The 23,332-nt window shown below is 42.8% G+C and overlaps 1 protein-coding gene across 5 annotated transcripts in view; it reads right to left on the bottom strand.

The window, feature by feature from the left end:
- Positions 1-11,910: 11,910 nt before the first annotated feature.
- The window catches only part of LOC137521019 (trichohyalin-like), a 31,310-nt gene continuing 19,888 nt past the window's right edge, over positions 11,911-23,332 (bottom strand). For all 5 annotated transcript variants that reach the window (XM_068239724.1, XM_068239725.1, XM_068239723.1 and 2 more), the window contains one exon: positions 11,911-13,812. In XM_068239724.1, the coding sequence (XP_068095825.1) occupies positions 13,034-13,812 (779 nt within the window). In that variant the 3' untranslated portion in view covers positions 11,911-13,033. The remainder of the gene's footprint in view (positions 13,813-23,332) is intronic.

Below are 23,332 nucleotides of genomic sequence, written 5' to 3'. Positions count from 1 at the left end.
TTTGCGTGCGTGTGACGGACGTGCACGACGGGCTGGTGCGCACATGTGCGCGGCAGGCACGTGGAGACAGACCTAGCCCGTTTTTAAACGGGCTAAGGTCACTAGTTAGTTTATAAACTACCAGAATCTAACATCATTCCGTGAAATACCAAGAACAAACAAGGGCAATGCAGATATTATACCGTTGTACAGTTACTACATATAGTATAACATGTACTAAATCATGAGAGAAACCCCTCATTTGAAAGTAAACCAGTGCAACGGTGACGTAACAACATAGAGTTGCTTATTTAAGGAACGTTTAGCTTCAGATGACATAGTTTTCTAGGAAATTAATGTCAAAACGGGTAAGACAAAAGATTTAAGTGACTTTGAGGAAGGGATAATTGTCGGTGCAAGAAGAGATGTTACTAGCATCTCTGAAATGATGACTCTTTTAGCATTTTTTCCCCAACAGTATCTCGGGTGTTCAAGCAATAAGAACTATTCTGGTTGTAAAAGGCTAGTGAACAAGAGAGGTGAAAGGCAAGTAGCACGCATAGTCCACAGCAACAGAAGGTCAACAATAGAACAAATTATAGCTAAATTCAATGCAGGTGCATCACTAAGCATATCCCATTGCACAACAAAACAGACTTTGCAAAGAATGGGCTTTAGCAGCAGGTAACCATCAAGAGTGCCTTTGGTATCACAGAAAAATAGGAAAAGACACCTGTTGTGGGTGCTAGATCTGTCTGAGTGTCGCAAATTGGTTTGAAGAATATCAATCAGAATTTAACCTGCTTCCATGGCCGGCTCAGTCCCCTGAACTCAATCCTATTGAGCAGCATTTGTAAAACGAAGTCAAAAGATCACTTCAAAGCTTGGAAACGTCACCATCCAATATGACCCAACTTAGAGCTGCCATTATGTCAGCATATGCCAACATTCCTCAGTAACGGTATCAGCATCTTGTTGAGTCCATTCCAAGAATAATGTTGGCTCTGATCAGAGCAAAAGGTGGACCAACTCGTTATTAGAGGCTGTCTAATTTTTGGCTGCTCAGTGTATGTCCACATAGGTATACACTATTGTATATACACAAGCAATAGCACACAGTGGCGTAGCTAAGGAGCTGTGGGCCCCGATGCAAGTTTTACAATGGGCCCCCCAAGCACTCTATACATAACAATTGCTACTGCGCACCAAAACCTGCCAATAGCAACTACAGTGTCAGAGGTGCAGGAAGGGGATGGGGAACAGTTTGTTAATGATTACCACTATTCATAGTATCTATAGAAGTGATTATTATGAGCACAGGACCAATAGAGAGCTAATACTGTAGCTGAGGGAGGGCATTTTGGGGACCCTCTGGCCCAAGGGACCCAATGCGTTCGCTACCTCTGCAACCCCTATTGCTATGCCCCTGATAGCACAATACAATAGGAGAGAGGGTGCTGCCCTCCCATACCTCTCACATTTTTGAGATGAGAAAGAGGGACACTTAAGCCACACCCCTGATCACACCACCATCACAACCCTAGTCACACATACCATAAAGATTTCATAAGAAAAATATGTGGTTTTATTATTCAAACCACACTGGTCCTTTCTATCCTGGCTCATTTTCCTTCATATTAACATTTTAAAATTAGTAATGTATCAATGTTTATTAAAAAAAAAAAAAACATATTAGGCTCCACCTCCCATTTTCTTAGTGTTGGCTGTTCCTGGTGCCAGAGCTGGGATAGGTCCTCCAGCGCCCAAGGCTGAGACACCAAAGTGCGCCCCTCCATCCCTCCCACCCCAACCCAGCCCTCACACACTGATTGCTATTACACTAAGAGGCGTCCCAGTGCTCCCACCCCCCCCCCCCAACCCCCATACCCTCAACACCTCAATCTGTAGTTATCTGGCTTGCAGTCACTGCCATGTATCTCCTTTTCGTAATTTCTCTCTGCTTCAAAGTAGGGGAATGATAGCTGAGTGAGTTGTGCGCCCTCTCCCTGGAGCCTCTCTTGCCTCTGCCCTGCCTGGTGCAGCCATAGGATAAGCATAGGATAAGCTTGACAGCCAGGGTATAGTTGCTGCATTGCCATTTACAGTTCACTTTAAATTGTTTTTTTATGAAGTGGAAACCATGTTAACGGCCAGCGTTGTAATGGCTGACGAGGGTCACCCTGCTTGTACCACGTCAGCGTGGATAAATGAGAACTTTTACGGTTAAACTCCTTGATATTGATGTACTTTTTGTAACTTTTATTCCTTGCATTATATAACAATATGCCTCATGACAACAGGTCTATTAGCGTGTCTCTTGCAGAAGATGTGTCTTCCTGAGTTTCTGTCTCCAGATGGCCATTGCTTCTGCGCCAGATGTTTCTGTGTGACTGAGAAGGCTCATCATCTCCCCATGTTCAGCTCTTGTAACACAGCTGATAAATTCATCATTAGATTGTGAGCTGGGATCTCACTGTTGATAGCTTCTCCATGTGTGGTCCAGAAAACTGTCTGCAAAGCTTTATGCAAAGAAGTTCTGCAATCGTTTCCAAAGGCCAAAAAACATCCCCGTGTACCACAACAGTTCTGTTCCATGGCGTGCTTTGTAAGCTGTGAGAAAGCAAACAGTCTGACACAAAAACAGGGGGTTATGGCCAGCTGGCACATCAGATCTGTTTGCGTGTGGCGCACCTGCATCCATAGCAGATTCTGCAAGTGCTGCTAGAGACCTGCGCTACATGCGGCTCAGTGGATTTAGGAGTAGGAAAATAAGCGGTAAATGCCTCAGGTAATAAGTGGGAATAAACGAAGGCCTCATTCATATGGACAGTTCTGAAGGTAGTTAGTCCTCATCATTTAACCGCCCTAAAAACAGAGGGGTAACAAAAAGGGATGCAGAGGTTGCAACTGCACCAGGGCCCTGGACTAGAGGGCCCACAGGGTCCTTCCTTGAACCACTGTATTAGCTTTACATTGTTGCGGTGCTAGTAATGATCACCCCTGAATGTGCTTCCCTTCCCCTACTTATGCGTACTTAAAGGACAACTGAAGTGAGAGGGATATGGAGGCTGCCATATTTATTTCCATCTAAGCAATGCCAGTTGCCAGGCCCTCCTGCTGATCATCTGCCTCTAATACTATTAGCCATTGCCCCTGAACAAGCATGCAGCAGATCAGGTGTTTCGGATATTAATCTCAGATCTGACAAGATTAGTTGCATGCTTGTTTCTGGTGATATTCAGATACTACTGCAGAGAAATAGACCAGCAGGGCTGCCAGGCAACTGGTATTGATTAAAAGGAAATAAATATGGCAGCCTCCGTATACCTCTTACTTCAGTTCCCCTTTAAGGGCGCTGTGGTAATTTGGGCACCGGAAATAGGCGCTAGTAGAATATTGGTGAAATTATGGATATTCTACTATTAGAATAGACTCTATATTATTATGATAGTAAAATTTTGGTAATTTTTATTGATATTGTACTACTGCCTAACCTGATCCCATTCTCAATTGAATCCTCCCTCTATCAATGCCTTACCCTAACCCTCTTAACTGATGCCTAACTCTAACCAACCCCCACAACTGATGCCTAACCCTAACGACCCCCCAGTCTGTGCCTAACACTAATGACCCAGCCAGTCAGCCACCTATGCCTAGCCCTAACAGACACCTCATCCTATTGCCTAACCCTAGCTAACTCCCTCAACCTATATCTAACCCTAACCAACACCCCCTCCCCAGATGATACCTAAGGCTAACTAAAATGCAGCTACAAATAGCGGTGGGCATTTTTTAAGCCACCATAGGCTCCCATGTTAACGGCCAAGAATAATGGCTATAAGTAGTAATTTGGGCACCGGTGGTGCCCAATAAAATATCAGCTGCTGGCCTGCCTGCTATACAAACTGCGGATACAAATAGTTGGCGCTATTTTATCAGAAGGCTTAGGCACCCAAATCCCCACTTATAGCCGCTAATTGGGGCTGTTAACATGGGAGCCTATGGCAGCTTTCTTTCTGACTTATCTTCAGTTCAGTGATTTTGTGGTTCCCTGTACTGTCAGGTCTGTTGGCCATGGAAGGCTGGCTTCTATTAAAAATCAATACTTTTTCCATTTTCCCCTTAAAAAAATAAAGTACTCATCCAGTAACACAGCTTATAGTTAATTCGAATAAGTTTCCATTTAAAAGGAAAGGCAAGGCTGGATAGGGTACTTATAATATATTGGTGCCTGCTCGCCACCCACGCTGCACCAGATTTGATTGCTGAATAGTATTTTACACCTCCAGGATTTGAGCGGCAGCAGGGTGAGCCATCATTCGGCCCACCCTGCTCCCAGCTCACCAGCGACGTTCATAAGTATGCAATAATTAGGTAATAAGTAGGGGAATACATTTGTTATATACCTCAAGATTACCTAGAGCAGGGAGAGCTTATATACCTCAAGATTACCTAGAGCAGGGAGAGCCGGCTTCTCCCTGCTCCCAAATTATCATGCGGCCGATTTATATGTACTCATTTTTACCAGTTCAATGAATCAAAAACAGTTTAGCATGGTGACAGGGCCAGTGAGATGATGCCGCCCCCCCCCCCCAGTATAATTACCCCCCATAATAGATGGTAGCCAGGAGGGGGTAGCAGGCAGGAAGGGGGTAATGGGCACAGTGGCTGCCCCCCTCCCTCACCTGGGTCCCCCGATCTACGCTCCCCCCTCCAGCTTTGGATTCTCATGTAACTAGGGGGTGCATCTCTGGAGACTTTTAACCAATTGGAGGGGTGCTACTTTAGGGCACATGCCCAGAGCTCTGAGAAAACACAGCAGCCAGGCAGGGGCAGAACACAAAGCAGTCAGGCAGAGGTGTGGATCAGAGCAGATGGGGTGGTGGTACCTGATTGGGGGTCTCTGGCTACTTGAAGGGAGAGATATTGCCTAATGGGGGTCACTGAATACCTGAAGAGGACATGCTTCTTAATGGGGGGGGAGGTCACTGATTATTTGCAGGGGCAGTGCAGCTTAGTGGTGAAGAAGGGGTGCGGAGTCATTACAGCATTTTGGTAGTAGGGGCCCCTTGAAAAAAAATTAACATTATCACAGGCTCCCTCTGAAAAGTTTCAGAACCACTGGGCAACAGCTTTGACTACAATAGCATGTACTAAATGCTCCCTCTGGTGGTGATTTTTTTAAGTTGCACTCAGCAGTCCCTTTGCTGATGAAATCAAGGAAGAAAAAGCTTTTTGTTTAACAATTGTGGTCTATTTAATACTGAAATCAAATTCCTATACTGAAAAGGTTCTTCCATTTATCAAGTCTGAGGCCAAGTAGCAGACCTAAATTTCAATCTAAACTCCAGGCACACATAACTGGAACCTGAAGTCAGAGGGCTATGGAGTCTGACATATGTCTATGGTACGATCCCAACTTCATCTATCGATTCCTATCTGATTGTAATATCTGTCTGTCTATGGTACGATCCCAACTTCATCTATCGATTTCTATCTGATTGCAATATCTGTCTGTCTATGGTACGATCCCAGCTTCATCTATCGATTTCTATCTGATTGCATTATTATATGTCTGTTTGTAACATACCATGCCTTGCTATCTGACTATGGACATTCTTGGTTTTAAATTTGTGTCAACCTCTGATCGTTGGTTCCATTCCACTAGTTCCCAGCTTTTGGCCTTATCTAGGTCTTGGCCTTAAATTAACATACAATTTATTGCCTTGCCAGCTGTTTATGCAGTGTTCTATGCTGTGTTTGATCTGTGAGTTACATTTCTGTCCAGCCCCATACACAGTCTCCTTTAAATTCCAGCCTACAAGGCTGAGACTCCCATTCAAACACTTGACCATGTGACCTGCATTCAGTCTGTGAATTAAGATGCTGGCAGCCTGTTTGCATATAGCTAGCATAGGAGGTCAATTTTGACCACTGGTCAGTTTTGATCTGATCTGAACTCAAAGTGCATCTGTAACTCTAAGTGTAAAGAAAATACAACGACCAGAATTAGACCAGAATTGAACAGAAGGAACTGACATAAAACTCTGCTTCTCTGGTTAGTTGCAAAAATGTTCAATCTGGTGTTTACTACCTGCCTGCTCTCCCCAGCCATCCTCAAATCTCTCCACACACTACATCCCCCTGCTGTCAGCAATATGCTGTACATTTCACCATCCCTCCTACCCACTCCACAGCTCGCCTCTCGAGATTTTCTTATACTTACAACCTCACCTTCCATGCCACACTACGCCTAAATAGAAGTCTGCCTACTCCTCCTCCTTGTTGCTGGGGACATTTCACCTAACCCTGGACCCCCACTCCCCCCTGCTAATCACACTGTTTGCAATAAATCAAATTTCCCTCCCTCTTGTAACCTTATTAATATTCCACTCCTTCCCCCTACACCCCCTCCTATCTCGGCTGCCCTCTGGAATGCCCGCTCAGTCTGCAACAAACTGCCCTTTATCCATGATCTTTTCATTTCCAATGCTTTCACATTCTTTGGGATCACTGAAACCTGGCTGACCCCTTCTGACACAATCTCACCTGCCGCCTTCTCCTATGGAGGTTTCCGCTTTAGCCACACTCCTAGAGGTGGGAATAAGCAGGGTGGTAGTGTGGGCATTCTCCTCTCAGATAAATGCTCCTTCAAGCCTCTCACTCCTATTCCCTCTCTCTCCCTGCCATCCTTTGAAGTCCATGCAGTCCGACTATACTCTCACTTGAACCTCCAAATTGCAGTTATAACAATAACAATAACAATAATATTTATATAGCGCTTTTCTCCCTGGGGACTCAAAGCGCCCTCCAGGCCCTGCTTCGGTTTTCTTGGATCATTTCTCTGCCTGGCTTCTCCAGTTCCTATCCTCTGACATCCCTACCATCATCATGGGTGATTTTAACATTCCTATTGACACCAATAACACTGTCTCCAAAAAACTTCTATCACTCACTTCCTCCTATGGCTTGTCTCAGTGGTCCTCTACCTCAACCCACACTGATGGCCATACGCTTGACCTTGTATTCACTCGTCTCTGCTCTGTCACTGACTTTACTAATGATCCACTACCACTCTCTGACCATAACCTACTTAGCTTCTCTCTCTCCTCCTCTTTTCGTACCACCCTGGCACAAGCACGCTCACATACTCGAAGAAACTATCGCAATCTAGACATTCAAACTGTTTCTGATGCCCTGGCACCTCTCCTCACACAATCCTTCACTGACCCAGACTCGGCTGCTATACACTACAACAGCTCCATTACAAAAGTCATGGATGACTTCACCCCCCTCACCGTGTCTGTTGCCAACCCTGGATGACTAAAACCACTAAACAGTTAAAAAGATGCTCTAGAGCAGCTGAATGGCGCTGGAGGAAAAGTAACACAAGTGAGGACTTCATCTTATATAAAATTGCCTTGAACAACTTCAGAAACGCACTAACTGTGGCAAAAAAGTCCTATTTTTCTTCCCTAATATCCGCCCATTTACACAATCCAAAACACTTGTTCAGCACCTTCAACTCCATTCCCTATCCCCCTCCTCCATCTTGCTTATCAGCTGAAGAATTTGCAACATACTTCACTGATAAAATTGACCAAATCAGAAGTGAATTCTCCATGCAGCCCTCAAATCCCACCTCCACACCTCTCATTGACTGTTCTCTAACTGCCTTCTCTCCACTCTCTGAACACTCTCTTTCCTCTATAATTGCCAAAGCTAACATAACCACCTGTTCGTTGGTTCCTATTCCCTCCCATTTCATTCCGCAGCTATCCTCATCTCTCTTGCCTGCACTAACAACGCTATTTAACCTGTCCCTCTCTACTGGCATCTTTCCGTCCCCACTCAAAAAAGCTGTTGTGACACCACTACTTAAAAAACCTTCTCTAGATCCTACCACACTTGCCAACTACCACCCAGTGTCACTTCTCCCATTTGCATCCAAACTACTTGAACGCCATATACATGCAGAATTAAGCCATTATTTATCTGCTAACTCCCTACTTGATCAGTTCCAGTCTGGCTTTCGCTCTAACCACTCCACAGAAACAGCCCTTACCAAAGTGGCCAATGACCTTCTTACAGCCAAATCCAAAGGTTAATTCTCCATACTCATCCTTCTTGACCTGTCATCAGCATTTGATACTGTCGACCACACCTTACTCCTACAAATACTTTCAAATGTCGGAATAAAGAGCCTTGCTCTCACATGGTTATCTTCCTACCTCTCTGGAAGGTCCTTCACACTCTCCTACTCAGATCAGATCTCTTCTCCTCATGCTTTGTCTGTCGGGGTTCCCCAAGGCTCTGTCCTTGGTCCACTCCTCTTTTCCATCTACATGCATGGTCTTGGTGATTTAATCAACTCATTCGGGTTTCAATACCACCTCTATGCAGACGATACACAACTGTACCTCTCTGCCCCAGACCTTAACTCCCTCCTTAAACGTGTTCCTGACTGCTTGTCTGCTATATCCTCCTTCATGTCCTCTCGCTTCCTAAAACTTAATACGAGTAAAACAGAACTAATAATTTTTCCACCGTCTCTGTCCACCTCCCTGCCTGAAGTAACAATAAATGTTAACACTCCCATAACTTCAGTTCCCAAAGCTCGGTGCTTGGGGGTGATATTCGACTCATCTCTCTCTTTTATTCCTCATGTTCACTCCATAACCAGCTCCTGCCATCTCCAACTCAAAAACATATCTCGCATCCGTCCCTTTCTCACTCAAGACACAACTAAAATGTTAATACATGCTCTCATAATTTCTCGTCTGGACTACTGCAACGTACTACTTTGTGGACTACCGTCTAACAAACTGGCCCCGCTCCAGTCGGTACTGAACTCAGCTGCTCGTCTCATTCATCTTTCTTCTCGATCTTCCTCTGCCGACCCTCTTTGTCAAGCTCTTCACTGGCTGCAAATTAACCAGAGGATTTAGTTCAAACTCCTAACCCTAACCTACAAATCTCTCCACAATCTCTCTCCCCGGTACATATCCTCACTAATCTCCAGATACAAACCCAATCGCAATCTCAGATCGGCACATGATCGTCTGTTGTCCTCCTCTAGAATCAACTCCTCACATTCACGTTTACAAGACTTCGCACGCGCTTCACCCCTCCTCTGGAATGCCCTCCCACAATACATCCATCACTCGCCAACCTTTGTTACCTTTAAACGCTCTCTAAAAACACACTTGTTCCGACAAGCATATGCGCTACCTTAGGTCACTTCCCTTTGTACTAAGACCAAATTTCACTCCTACTAGGTATCCTAAAACACAAAGCCTCTATATATTTGCTGCATACTACCCCTCCTCCTGCCCCCCCCCCCCCCCATTCCCTTTAGATTGTAAGCTCGCAAGGGCAGGGCTCTCTCCCCCTTTTGTGTCTTGGTAACCATTATACATTTTATTCATCATGTTAATTTTATCACTGTCATTACCAATTATATACTATAATTTGTATTTTGTATCATTCTTTGTATTTTGTCACTAATTATGTATCTTGTATATTGGTGTACACCATTGTCTGTATTATTATGTACCCCATGTTTGTTTCTTACTTTTTAGAGCGCCACGGAATATGTTGGCGCTTTATAAATCAATAATAATAATATATTTTTGAACAATGTTAATTGCCCTGCTGATCCTCTGCCTCTAATCCTTTCAGCCATAGATCCTGAACAAGCAAGCAACATGCTTGTTCTAGGTGTGTGATTAAGACACTACTGCAGCCAAAGAAATCAGCAGGACTGCCAGGCAACTGGTATTGTTCAAAAGGAAACTAATATAGCAACTTCCGTATGGCTCTTATCTCATATTCCGTTTAAATCCAATTCATTCATGCAGTAATGCAGTCAATAAAGAGGAACTGTAGTGAAAATAATGTAATGAATAAAAAAAATTTATTTATTTTTTTTTACTATTTTTATAGATTATTTAGTCAGTTAGACAGGACTAAAGATGGCTATATCTTTAGTCCTATCTGGTGATTTGTGGCAATTTTTGTTTGCAGAGTTTTAAAGGACAACTGAAGTGAGAGCTATATGGAGTCTGCCATGTTTTGGTTATTTTACCCCCCACGGTACGGATATCTTCGTCCCTTTTTCCATCCTTATAAAACCAAGGGACGGAGAAATCCGTACCTCCCGTGCTACCGCCGCTGTCCGCGCTCCCGCCACTCGTGCACGCCGCCGCCCACTCGCCCGGAGATCAATGAACGGGAAAATCCATTCCCGTTCGTTGATCTAAGCCCCCGCAATGATCTGCTGCTTCTATGAGAAACAGCGCGATCATTGTGATTTTCCCAGCCTCATAGTGCTTCCTGTAAGCGTCCTTACGGACGCTTACAGGTCGCATGAACAAAACCTCACTGTAGCCATCTTGTGGCCAAATAGTAAAACTACACCCTAAAGCATTTTACATATACAAATACATTAGTTTTACACAATAAATTAACTCATTACCTCCCACACTCCCCAATTATTTTTTTTTGTAATTAAAAAAAAACCAAAAAAAATACAATAAAAAAACAAACAAACAAATAGTTACCTTAGGGACTGAACTTTTTAAATATTTATGTCAAGAGGGTATAACACTGTTACTTTATAAACTATGGGCTTGTAATTGGGGATGGATGCAAAACTGAAAAAAAATGCACCTTTATTTCCAAATAAAATATTGGAGCCAAACATTGTGATAGGCACATCATTTAAACGGTTTTATAACTGGGACAAATGGGCAAATACATTTCATGGGTTTTAATTACAGTAGCATGCATTACAGCATGCATTACTTAAAAACTATAATGGCCGAAAACTGAAAAATGATTTTTTTTCCCACATTTTTTTCCTATTTTTTTTATTTTATTTTAAAACACATTTAGAATAAAATAATTCTTGGCATAATGTCCCACCTAAGGAAAGCCTAATTGGTGGTGAAAAAAACAACATATAGTTCATTCCATTGCAATAAGTAATAATAAAGTTATAGACGAATGAATGGAAGGAGCACTGAAAGGTGAAAATTGCACTGGTGTTTCAGGGGTAAAACCCCTCAGTGGTGAAGTGGCTAAAGTTTTCATTATCAACATTTGGTCCTATGGGAGAACGGTGCTATTTCAAATGTCTTGTTTTAAGTTCTCCTGAGGTAAAACATAAAATGTCCTGTAGTAAATAGCTTGGCGTTTTTCTCTGGAGAGAGAGAGGAGGCGGGGCCAGGTGCCGGAAGTCAAGTGATGCAGGGACTTCGGGACAGCATCGCGGGACAAGACTTCTCGGGTAAATAGAACTTTCTTTTACTTGCAGGCTGACGGATTTTCGTTTCTACTCTGGAGGTTCTCTTTAACTACTATACCCCATTTAGACATCTTTAATGGCTGTCTGTGTTAATCTGGGAATACACCATGAGTTTTTTCAGCAGATAGATGGCTCAATAGACAATTTATGTCAGGTCCAATCTGATTTAAATTTTTTTTTATTAATTTTTTCATAAAAGTGAATGGAAATCGGAAACATTAATCAGAAAATCGATCGAAAAATTGATCAGAAAAAACGATCGGACTGTAAACCCTGCAAATTGTTTTCGTCTTAAGCATGATTAGCTACATACCTGTTAAGTTGCTTTCTCAGATATTTCTACGTCCTAACAAAAGATTTACTGCAAATCTAGAGGCAGGAAGTGGAATCTCTGAGAAATGAGGATTTACAGAAACTAAGTAAAGGTACATAAATCATCATGCTTCAGAGAAGAATGTATAGGTTACACTTACTATTAAAAAAAAAATTACCACCACAATGTATAAGGTCATATAAAATAAATTACAGCATAACCTCAGATTTTTTTTTTAAATATCTTTACATTAGAAATTTTAATAATGTTTAGTGTACAAAAACTGGAAAAAAATATTTTTTACAGTATTTCTTGATTTGTGTAATCAGAACAAAAAGAATAGTGGAGTCTATTTTCCATCAGGTTTTTACATTTTAACGATCGGTAGTTTATGTATTTAACAATTATGCTGTCATTTTATCAGTCAGGCTTTACAAACATTAGGCACTTTGATTAAAAACAATTTCAGTGTACAAATTCTCTTATGTAAATAAAATAAAAAATAAAATAAAAAGATTGCTGATCAAACATCTCATTGGTACAAAAATTGAGCAATTTAATATTACAAATTATTTTTTTCTGTTTTACATTGCATTAATTTCTGTTAAGGTGGCCACATACGATACATTAAAAGGAACTGATTTTACAGCAATTCAATAAAAACGATCAGTTGAACAGAAAAATTTTACTTTTTTACTTATTTTGATAGAACTTGATTGGGAGTGGCGGAATTTTCTGCATAATTTTTAAAAATGGTTTAGGATAGGCGGTCAATTTCTTGATTTTGAGTTTTCAATCCTTTTTTTTGTTGCTTTTTTCATTATCAGAAAATAATTGAACACAGTTGTGCGATACATTGGTTAAATTTTCAGTTACAATTCATCATAAAAATTGATATTAGTTCTTGAATTGAAAAGAAATATAAAAAAATGTTTTGTGTGTGTGGCCACCTTCATCCTAAGATTGCTAAAGATTCTTTGAGCAATCAAGATGCTAGTGTTTCTTTTGCTATACAGAATGCCCATTTTCCCATTTTTCTACTAGCAAATGGAAGGCACATCTTTCTGTGGAGAGCAGGAAGTTGATTTTTAGCATTCCGTTACAACCTCTATGTTTTCTGCAATAGCTGTTTTGTTCATATGGGAAGGGAAAAATGAAGTTATCATTCTGTTTCACAACCCTGAAGTGAATATGTGCAGATACAGTCATTCACCACTTCCTCTGAGGAGATGAATATACAATAATCACCTGTCTCAAAATCCCTAGTGCAGAGTAAATAAGAGTCTATTATAATCTCATTGCAATGCATATGGAGAAGGGGGGGGGGGGGGGGGTCACCACAAAGATGAAGGTACAGTTAAAAGAACATGTCCAAAAGCCTAGTGGTAGACGGAATATAGTGCAAGCTAAGGTGACATGGCCTCTGAGCTTCTTTAGTCCTCTATAGTTAATCTTCCATCGTAATCAATAGGGCACTTCCCAGCCTCCATACTTTCCACTGGGTACACAGGGAGAACTAGGTGAGAAATGCGGCTCCACACCCCACCTAGCTTATCACTATCCATCTCTTGATATGATCTAACTTTGTCTGATGTAACGAACTGTTCCCACAGGAAGTCTCTGACTTTCTCTTCCACCTCCGGGAGAGGCGTGTCGTGATCCAATGATGGCTCATCTAGAAGAACTGTAAACACTAGTGCGACTTTCTTATAAGCTGCATTCTCGTGGTCACAATACCTGTAGAGGATGAGCAAGGAACCAGGAGGCAGAGTCTCTAAACGGTTTAATACTGCTGCCCGGGCAGTAGAGTCAAACCCTGAACTTAGCTCCTCATCTATATGAAGTTTGGTAGTTATGCTATCATGGTCTGATTTGGAAGGGCCATGGATTAATAACCAACTTGCATTGAGAGCATCAGCATAGGCTTGTGCCAGACCCCCGCCTAAGCAGAGTAAAGTGCGCTTTGCATCTTGTCCTGCAGTAAGGATGAGTGTAGCGGGTTCACTGGGTTGGGATTTGTTGAGATGAGTTTGCAGCATTTTTCCACTTCGCAACCACAAATGCTGATTTTGGTCAGGAAAATAATGCTTTAGCTTGTCAAGCTCACTCTGGAAAATCTGTAGAACGGATCTCGATTCTGAAGATGGAGTAGGTCTGAGCAGCACAGGAACGGCATAGATACCGGCAAACAGAGCGATGAGAATGGCAGCAACTGCAATACAAGAAGTGGTTGCGGTAAGTGTACAACAATACCATGGTAACATCTGAAGATGGACTTCAGGCAGAAAGCTAAACACACACAGATGAAAATACAGTATGTATGCAATTACCTAACAAAACACTAAAACAGCCAGCTCTGTGATTCATATAGTTTAACAACATATAAAACCAACACAAGCAACTCTCTCTGCTCTCCCTTCTCTCCTCAGTTATGCTGACTGGACAAGAAGGTCAACAACCATCTGATGCCTTCCCTTCCAGCAAGAAAGCTACAATGAAGGAATAATTCCAGGTTTGCTTTGTTGCTGAAACATCAGAATGATATATGCCATAATCTCCCCCTTAGATTGTAAGCCTTTGGCAGGGTCTTCCCTTCCCTAGTGTATTCTACATGATTGTGTGCTCCTTTCCTATGACAGCCTCATACTTGTATTACTGGGCCTACCTTACCAGCCCAAAATCACATGATCATGTATCTTGTACCGTTTGCCTTGTATAGTTTTGTCTTATGTTGTATAACCTTATTACTATTGTCCAGCACTGCGTAATATGTTGGCGCTTTATAAATAAAATAAATAATAATGTCATTTTAGAAGGCATCTACGTTTGCTATTTTCCCCCATGGTTTTTAAGTTCTTGCCGACTGCTCCACGCCAAATTGGCGTGACCGCGGTGGCAGCCCCAGGACCCCTCCATGCTGATCGGTGTGAAGTGCTAGGGGCGGGGATTGCAGAGGATCGCGTGCGCCGATGCGCGCACATCCCCGCTAGAATGATGGAGCTCTGCTCCGCCATCAGTCTCCCAGCCAAGAGAATGTTAGATGGTGAAACCGGCGTCTGTTTACTAGGTACAGCGCTGCGATCTAAGGCAGCGCTGTACAGGGGACAGCTGTGTCACTCGGCTGTCCCATCCAGAGGCACAAAGGCGATCCGCTGTCATAGGCTGAAGCCTATGACAGCCAATCACACTGAATGGCTGGCAGGGGGAGGGTTACAAAAGTTTTAAAAAAAAGCACAAATGTAATTGAAAAAAACAAATGGAATAAATATTTATAATAAAAGAAATAAATATGCTGGAAGCGATCACAACCCACCAACAGAGAGCTCTGTTGGTGGGCAGAAAAAGGGGGGGAATCACATGTGTGCTGAGTTGTGCGGCCCTGCAGCGAGCCCTTAAAGCTGCAGTGGCCTTAATTGTAAAAAAGGGCCAGGTCACTAGGGAGGTTAAACACTGCGTTCCTTAAGTGGTTAAATTAACCAAGAATTTGTATTTATGTTTGTTTTGAAACTATTCTTACTTTTTCATCTCAAAATGTGCTGTAATGAATTGGCTGTGAAAAGTTCAACCACCTCCTGAGCCCATTCATAAGTACGGTACCCCCTGGTGTATACATAGTGTGTGTTACAAAGTGAGGACTTGCAGTGCAACCCTCTCACTTCCAGCCTGTGTGTGCAGTTCAGCAAGGACTAGATCAATTTATATATAGACACAATCCTGTGTTTTACTGAATACATGATGCCTGACTGAAGAGTAATGAGACTATGGTCCTTATTCAATTTTTCTTTTTCACTACTGAGTTTTCTCCTAGGAGATATTTTCACACCTTGCCAATAAAATGCGTTTTCAGCCACCAGCAAGTAAGAAAATACTCAAGATCATTTTGGTAGTACATTTCACTTACTTTTTGGTACTTTTTCAGCTGCAAAGTACCGAAAAAGCATTTTAAAGAGAAGATGAAAAACTATTTCCTAGGAGAAAAGATAATTGAATAAGGGCCTAGCCCTGGATTCAGGGGGGTAGGGAAAGCTGTGCAGGTGTTTGTGAATGACATTCATTGTACAGGGATGCTCTCACAAGTCGTGATTGAAATGAGAATTAATTAGCTCAGGTGTGCGGTGGGGACATAAAGGGTTACTTACCCATAATTCCGTGTCCTCCCTGCACTCCAAATACCTTGCTCGTGTCCTATGCGACGCGTTGCAAGCCTCAGTTCCTCCTTCAAGCCGGAAGTGTGTGGTGATGAGGCTTTCAATGTGTCCAATAGGACTCGAATTCGAGTGTTTACACACTCGCTATTACTTGTGAGAGCATCCCTGTCATTGACAAGACTGAACCTGCAGTTGGACCACTTTATTCTTCAGTCTGTCACAGTGACTGGAAAGCCCTTCATGCACATCATTAGGGCAAATGAGGAAGATGTTCCAGTAAGAGTGAGGCAGCAGGGCACTACTGAATTCTACTTTAAAGAGACTCCGTAACAAAAATTGCATCCTGTTTTTTATCATCCTACAAGTTCCAAAAGCTATTCTAATGTGTTCTGGCTAACTGCAGCACTTTCTACTATGACAGTCTCTGTAAGGGCTCTTTCACACTAGAGGCTGCGGTAGAAAAGGCTGAAAGTCAGCCTTTTGCTTAACGCCAATACATAGCGTTTTTCAAAGCATTTTCAAAGCCTTTTGAAAGAGTTTTACAGCCCATATGAAAACGTCCTTTTTTTTTTCTTCTATAAAAATAAGTGAACAAGATAGCTGTAAAACGCTTTGAAAAGGCTTTGAAAACGCTGAAGTTGGCGTTTTCCATTGACTATCATTGAAACACCAACAGCCAACTTCGGCTGTAAACAGCCCTGAAAAAGCTCCTGGGAGCGTTGAAACGCAACGCTCCAAAACGCCGAGTTAGATGTGAAAGGTAAAATGAAAGTCTATGGACTTTCTTTTACCTAGCAAAACGCCAACTTCGGCCGTGGCGTTAAAACGCCGAAAAATCCCTCTGGTGTGAAAGGGCCCTAATAAATCAATGTATCTTTCCCCTGTCAGACTTGTCGGCCTGTGTCTGGAAGGCTGCCAAGTTCTTCAGTGTTGTGGTTCTGCTATGAACTCACCCTTCCTGGCCCCTCTATGCATACTGCCTGTGTGTTATTTAGGATTAGAGCAGCTTCTCTCTTCTCTCTTATCTTTTACAAGCTGGATAAATCGTCCTCTGAGCTGGCTGGGCTTTCACATACTGAGGAATTACAAACAAGGGCAAAGCTGTTTGCAGGAAGAAAAGAGCAGCCTAAAACTTCTGTGCATGGGGGAAAGAAACACACAAATGATCTCTTGAGATTCAAAAGGAATGCTGTATACAGCCTGCTTATGTATGGATGTATTTTCTATGTGTGGACATACTGTACATCAACCTACTTCCTGTTTTGGTGGCCATTTTGTTTGTTTACAAACAAACTTTTTAAAACTGTTTTTAACCACTTTTAATGCGGCGGGGAGCGGCGAAATTGTGACAGAGGGTAATAGGAGATGTCCCCTAACGCACTGGTATGTTTACTTTTGAGCGATTTTAACAATACAGATTCTCTTTAAAGAACAACTGAAGTGAGAGGGATATGGAGGCTGCCATGGCAATGTAAATTGCCTGGCCATCCAACTGATCCACCACCGCTAATACTTTTTGCCACAGACCCTTAACAAGCGTGCACCAGATCAGGTGTTTCTAACATTGTCAGATCTGACAAGATTAGCTGAATGCTATTAATGTGATTCAGACACTACTGCAGCCAAATTTATAAGCATGAAATAAATATGGCAGCCTCCATATTCTTCTCACTACAGTTGTCCTTTAAGATTGGGGAGAATGGTAATGAAACTCTTGCAGGATTACTGCAAGCATTTGCTGATGAAACATGTAGCCTATTTCACACTGGAGTCCTCTGGTAATTAATAAAAAAGTGCTTTTTCAGTCAGTCCTCATATATAATGCTGTATTTAACAGGGGTGTTATGGCAAAAGACATCACATCTTCAAACCTATTCATACACGCGTTCAAAAAGTGCGTGTCATAAGACTTATAAGTCATGTTCAGATTGCTGGGGGATGAGGTGTGACTTGGTACATTAGTTGGAGACTGAGGAGGATGCCAACATTCTATGGACTGGTACATTTCCCCACAGGAGAGCAGTGATGGGCTTCCGAGTAGGATCCTACCCGAATTTGGAATTCAAATGAAACCTAATGACTTCATGTGTGACTGCGGGGTAGGTGGGATTAACTTACCCAGATATGTCTGCGTTCCATTACGCCTCTTAGGCGTAATGAAAGCCGCGTTGCATAACTCACTACCGCGCTTCCTTTTTCAAGCAGAAGGAAGACGCGTGGAAGGGAGTGGTGGAACGCAGCTTTCATTACACCTATGACGCGTAATGGAACGCAGACGTCCCCGAAGACTTCCGGGTAAGTAAAAGAGACACTCTAACGAGAAAAACGTCCCCTGGGGGGTACTCACCTCGGTAGGGGGAAGCCTCAGGATACTAATGAGGCTTCCCCCATCCTCTTCTGTCCCACGGGGGTCTCGCTGCAGCGTTTTAAAGCTGGCGCGACTAATCCGACAGTCTGTTCAATATTTACCTTTCCAGGCTCTACTGCGCAGTGGAATGTAATCTTCAATAAATTTTTCATGTATTTGCATTTATACTGGTTTAGTGCTGATCTTTTCCTGTCTACTGAGTATTTGTGTCTTTACTATTAAACTGAGCATGCACACTTTCTGCACCTATCCTATAGTGTCATGGAGTCCATTAGATAAGGAAACAAGTGGGGGGAGTGCTTTTCAGTCACACAGACTCAACTCCACTACGGTTCAGGTGCCAAAAGTGTTTTGGTAGTAGAGGCATGAATCCTGGCACAGTAGAAGCATGAATCCTAGCACAGTGGGGTGTACTCTGTCTCCTGCTGTACACAGCATCTTTGCCACTTGCACTGCGGCATGATCAATCACTCCTCCATGTTGTGCAAGTGCTGTGAAGGCCTCGGGATTGCACCACCATGATTTCCACAGCCTCATGGCGGCAATTGTAGGTTGGGAAATAAAATTTAACAATCCTAAACCCCCTCGGCAGCAGCATTAGCTACATACTGTATATGAAGTAGCTTGTGACAAGTGTACATTCTGTACATACAGTATGTGTGAATGGGGTTTGAAAAAGTTACATTTTTTGCCATAGTGCCCCTAATTATTGTATATTAAAGCATACCTGAAGTCAGAGGGATAAGGAGACTGACATATTTCCTTGTATCCACTTAAAGCGGATCCGAGATGAAAAACTAACTATAACAAGTAACTTTTCTATATATCTTATCTAAAGTTTAGATGGTTTACACAGCAAATCTAGCTGCAAACAGCTTTAATAGAATATGATTGATTATTCCTGTGATACAATGACAGCGGCCATGTTGTTTGTAAACATTACAGAGGCAGGCTTATCTGTATCTTGAGCCATTAGCCTAATCCCGCCTCCTCCCCTCTGCCTCTGAAATCAATGGCTAGTAACATCTCCCCCTCCTCCTGCCCAGACTGAGCTCCCATGAGCCCTTGCTACTGCCAAGGCTTTCTGAAAACCTGTGGGCGTGGCTTTTTTAGTTTATAGGGAATTAGAGTATTAAAACAAAAAAAAGTATTTGGCTGAGGAATGCCCTATAAACAATAGGAAAGGAACACAGTTATGCAATGAGTAAAAGTTCACCTTGGATCCACTTTAAGGATCACAGGCTTCTCCCCTCCCCCCCCCCCCCCTCCCCCCAGTGACCAGGCTTTTTTTTACTAATTGACCACTGCTGCAGGGCTGTACAACTCAGTACACAAGTGATCCCTGCCCCTTTTCTGCCCACCATAAGGAAATACATGTGGCAACCTCCATATCCTCATTTCAGGTGTCCTCCCTGGAGTTCAACATTTTAATTTGAAGCTTAATTATGCATAGATAACCTATTATACATACTTATACAAATACATAATTTAATCAAGAATTCTTGATTTTTTTTTTAATTTAAACAGCTTACTATAAAAGTTCTGATTTAATATGCAACTTATCTCTCAAAATCTCAACACATTCACAGCTAAAAGGAATATACAGTGGTTTGCAAAAGTATTCAGCCCCCTTGAAGTTTTCCACATTTTGTCATATTACTGCCACAAACATGAATCCATTTTATTGGAATTCCACGTGAAAGACCAATACAAAGTGGTGTACATGTGAGAAGTGGAATGAAAATCATACATGATTCCAAACATTTTTTACAAATAAATAACAGCAAAGTGGGGTGTGCGTAATTATTCGGCCCCGAGTCAATACTTTGTAGAACCACCTTTTGCTGCAATTACAGCTTCCAGTCTTTTAGAGTATGTCTCTACCAGCTTTGCACATCTAGAGACTGAAATCCTTGCCCATTCTTCTTTGCAAAACAGCCCCAGCTCAGTCAGTTTAGATGGACAGCATTTGTGAACAGCAGTTTTCAGATTTTGCCACAGATTCTTGATTGGATTTAGATCTGGACTTTGACTGGGCCATTCTCACATGGATAAGTGTTGTTGTAAACCATTCCATTGTTGCCCTGACTTTATGTTTAGGGTCATTGTCCTGCTGGAAGGTGAACCTCCGCCCCAGTCTCAAGTCTTTTTGCAGACTCCAAGAGGTTTTCTTCCAAGTTTGCCCTGTATTTGGCTCAATCCATTTTCCCATCAACTCTGACCAGCTTCCCTGTCCCTGCTGAAGAGATGCACCCCCAGAGCATGATGCTGCCACCACCATATTTGACAGTGGGGATGGTGTGTTCAGAGTGATGTGCAGTGTTAGTTTACCGCCACACATAGGGTATCATTCATGAAGGAGCTGTCGGTAAGGAGAGTCAATGCGGGAAAACACCACTGCCGGTATTTTAGACTTCTGGGTGGGCATTCATAAAAATGTATCCAGGTGCGATAGCAGTGCGGAGATTCTCCGAACTAGGCTGGCGGTAGGCAGGCGGAGACACAGGAAGCAGCCGAGTTGATACATTTCTCCGTGTTCCGCTCTACTGCAGCTGCCTGGGAGGTCTGTGTCTCCATTAACTTTACATTAGTATCGCCACATGAGAGGGAGCGGTATTTCCCGTCCACATACCGCTTGCGTAATTCTTTATGAATTACCATTTTGTTACATTTGTTCCTATAATCACCGCACAAGGCGGTGATTTATCACTCTGCTTGGTAGTGTCAGTTTTTCATGCGGAAAGAGGCTTTATGAATGCCGAACTTGCTGAGTGTTCGGTAAAGTCAGCTGTTTTAAGCATTTCCACATGCGGAAATGCTTTATGAATGATAGCCATAGCGTTTTTCATTTTGGCCAAAAAGTTCCATTTTGGTCTCATCTGACCAGAGCACCTTCTTCTGCATGTTTGCTGTGTCCCCCACATGGCTTGTAGCAAACTGCAAACAGGATTTCCTATGCTTTTCTGTTCACAATGGCTTTCTTCTTGCCACTCTTCCATAAAGGCCAACTTTGTGCAGTGCACAACTAATAGTTGTCCTATGGACAGATTCCCCCACCTGAGCTGTACATCTCTGCAGCTCGTCCAGAGTCACCATGGGCCTCTTGATTGCATTTCTGATCAGCGCTCTCCTTGTTCGGCCTGTGAGTTTAGGTGGACGGCCTTGTCTTGGTTGGTTTACAGTTGTGCCATACTCCTTCCATTTCTGAATGATCGCTTGAACAGTGCTCTGTGGGATGTTCAAAGGCTTTGGAAATCTTTTTGTAGCCTAAGCCTGCTTTAAATTTCTCAATAACTTTATCCCTGACCTGTCTGGGGTGTTCTTTGGACTTCATGGTGTTGTTGCTCCCAAGATTCTCTTAGACAACCTCTGAGGTCGTCACAGAGCAGCTGTATTTGTACTGACATTAGATTACACACAAGTGCACTCTATTTAGTTATTAGCACTCATCAGGCAATGTCTATGGGCAACTGACTGCACTCAGACCAAAGGGGGCTGAATAATTATGCACACCCCACTTTGCAGTTATTGATTTGTAAAAAATGTTTGGAATCATGTATGATTTTCATTCCACTTCTCACATATACACCACTTTGTGTTGGTCTTTCACATGGAATTCCAATAAAATTGATTCATGTTTGTGGCAATAATGTGACAAAATGTGGAAAACTTCAAGGGGGCCAAATACTTTTGCAAACCACTGTAAAAATAAAAATATAACCTTGATCCACTAAGGATCACTATCACAAAAATCATAAAAAGTAAAATACATGTAAACACACACAAATGCGTAGTACGTTTCTTCCAGAGTACGAGCTATAAATTACTTTTTTCCTATGTTGCTGTCACTTCCAGTAGGCAGTAAAGGTCTGACAGAACCGACAGGTTTAGGACTAGCCCATCTCCTCATGGGGATTCATAAGGTTTTCTTTGTTTTCAAAAGAACTTGAAAGGCAGTTGCTCCGTCCAACTGCCCAAAAAGTGTAAAGCAGGGGGGGAGGCTGGGAGCATCTTTATATAAATCCTGTTCAGAGAGTATCTTTATAAGCAATAATGACCATGCTGAGAATCCCCCATGAGGAGATGTACTAGTCAAAAACCTGTCAGTTCTACTACCTGTAAGTGACAGTAACATAGGAGAAATTATTAATATATGGCTCATTTTACTCTGGAAGAAATATACCGGTACTTCTTATTTGTATGTGTTTACATGAATTTTACATTGTAAAATTTTTCACGATGGTGGTTCTTGGGTATCCACACCTTCAAACACATAAAATTAACCCAAAAAAGTTCCTTTTGTGGAGGAAATATGCACGTGTCTAAAGCCATATTTGTAAATATTTTTAAAGCCAGTATCACTAGGCACCACCCCTCCCATAGTGGATTCAGGAAAAGTGTTATACATCATCTCTGCTGTTGCCCTACAAGGTTGTGCAGTGCTCACCACAGGCCAACACTAGGTACTGCCTCAACTGACAGGAAGTAGAGGCGTGACATCACTACACCAAGCCACCCCCTACCAGGGGAGTTGTCAGGATTCTAAAAGATCCAGGGCACTTTTGGGAACTCTAGATGAAAAATGGGTGTGGCCACCCACCAGAATGGGGGTGTGGTCATGGGTGGAGCCAGATTTTCATGATCTTAACAGCAGTCTAAGTAGGCTTGCCCAGCAAAATGTTAAATTAAGCCCCCCTCTCCATTAATTAGAAAAAATACATGCTAGGGCATTCGAGGTGCTGTGTGGTGTGGGGCGTGCTGGGTGTTGTGGTTCCATGCTGGGTGCTATGGTGTCATGCTGGGTGCTGTGGTGCCAAGCTGGGAGCTGCGGTGCCTCTATGGAGCTTGCTGGGTGCTCTGTGGTGCCTCTATGGGGCATGCTCGGTGCTGTGGTGACATAATGGAAGCTGTGGTGCCTGGAGCCTCCATAGGGAGCATGAATTGTGCCCCCTGCCACCAAAGCATAGTAGCACAGCGGGAGGAATTACTCATCTCCTCTGTTCGCTCTCCATGCCTGGAGACATCCATTGTTGCTGGCAATTCTCCCTCTAGCATCCAAGAATCAGACTCTAGGAGCTCTAGCTTCTGATTCCTTCTCAGACAATGGGGGAGAAGCCCAGAAGAGACATCTGCAGGATCTGAAGACCAAGCGGGCAGAGATGAGTACTGCCACCCCCTGCCTTACTCTGCCTGGGGGACATCCGGGGCACCCCAGA

This window comes from Hyperolius riggenbachi, chromosome 6, assembly GCF_040937935.1.
Source record: "Hyperolius riggenbachi isolate aHypRig1 chromosome 6, aHypRig1.pri, whole genome shotgun sequence".
Taxonomy (NCBI): Eukaryota; Metazoa; Chordata; class Amphibia; order Anura; family Hyperoliidae; genus Hyperolius; species Hyperolius riggenbachi.
This window is presented reverse-complemented; position numbering and strand designations above follow the sequence as displayed.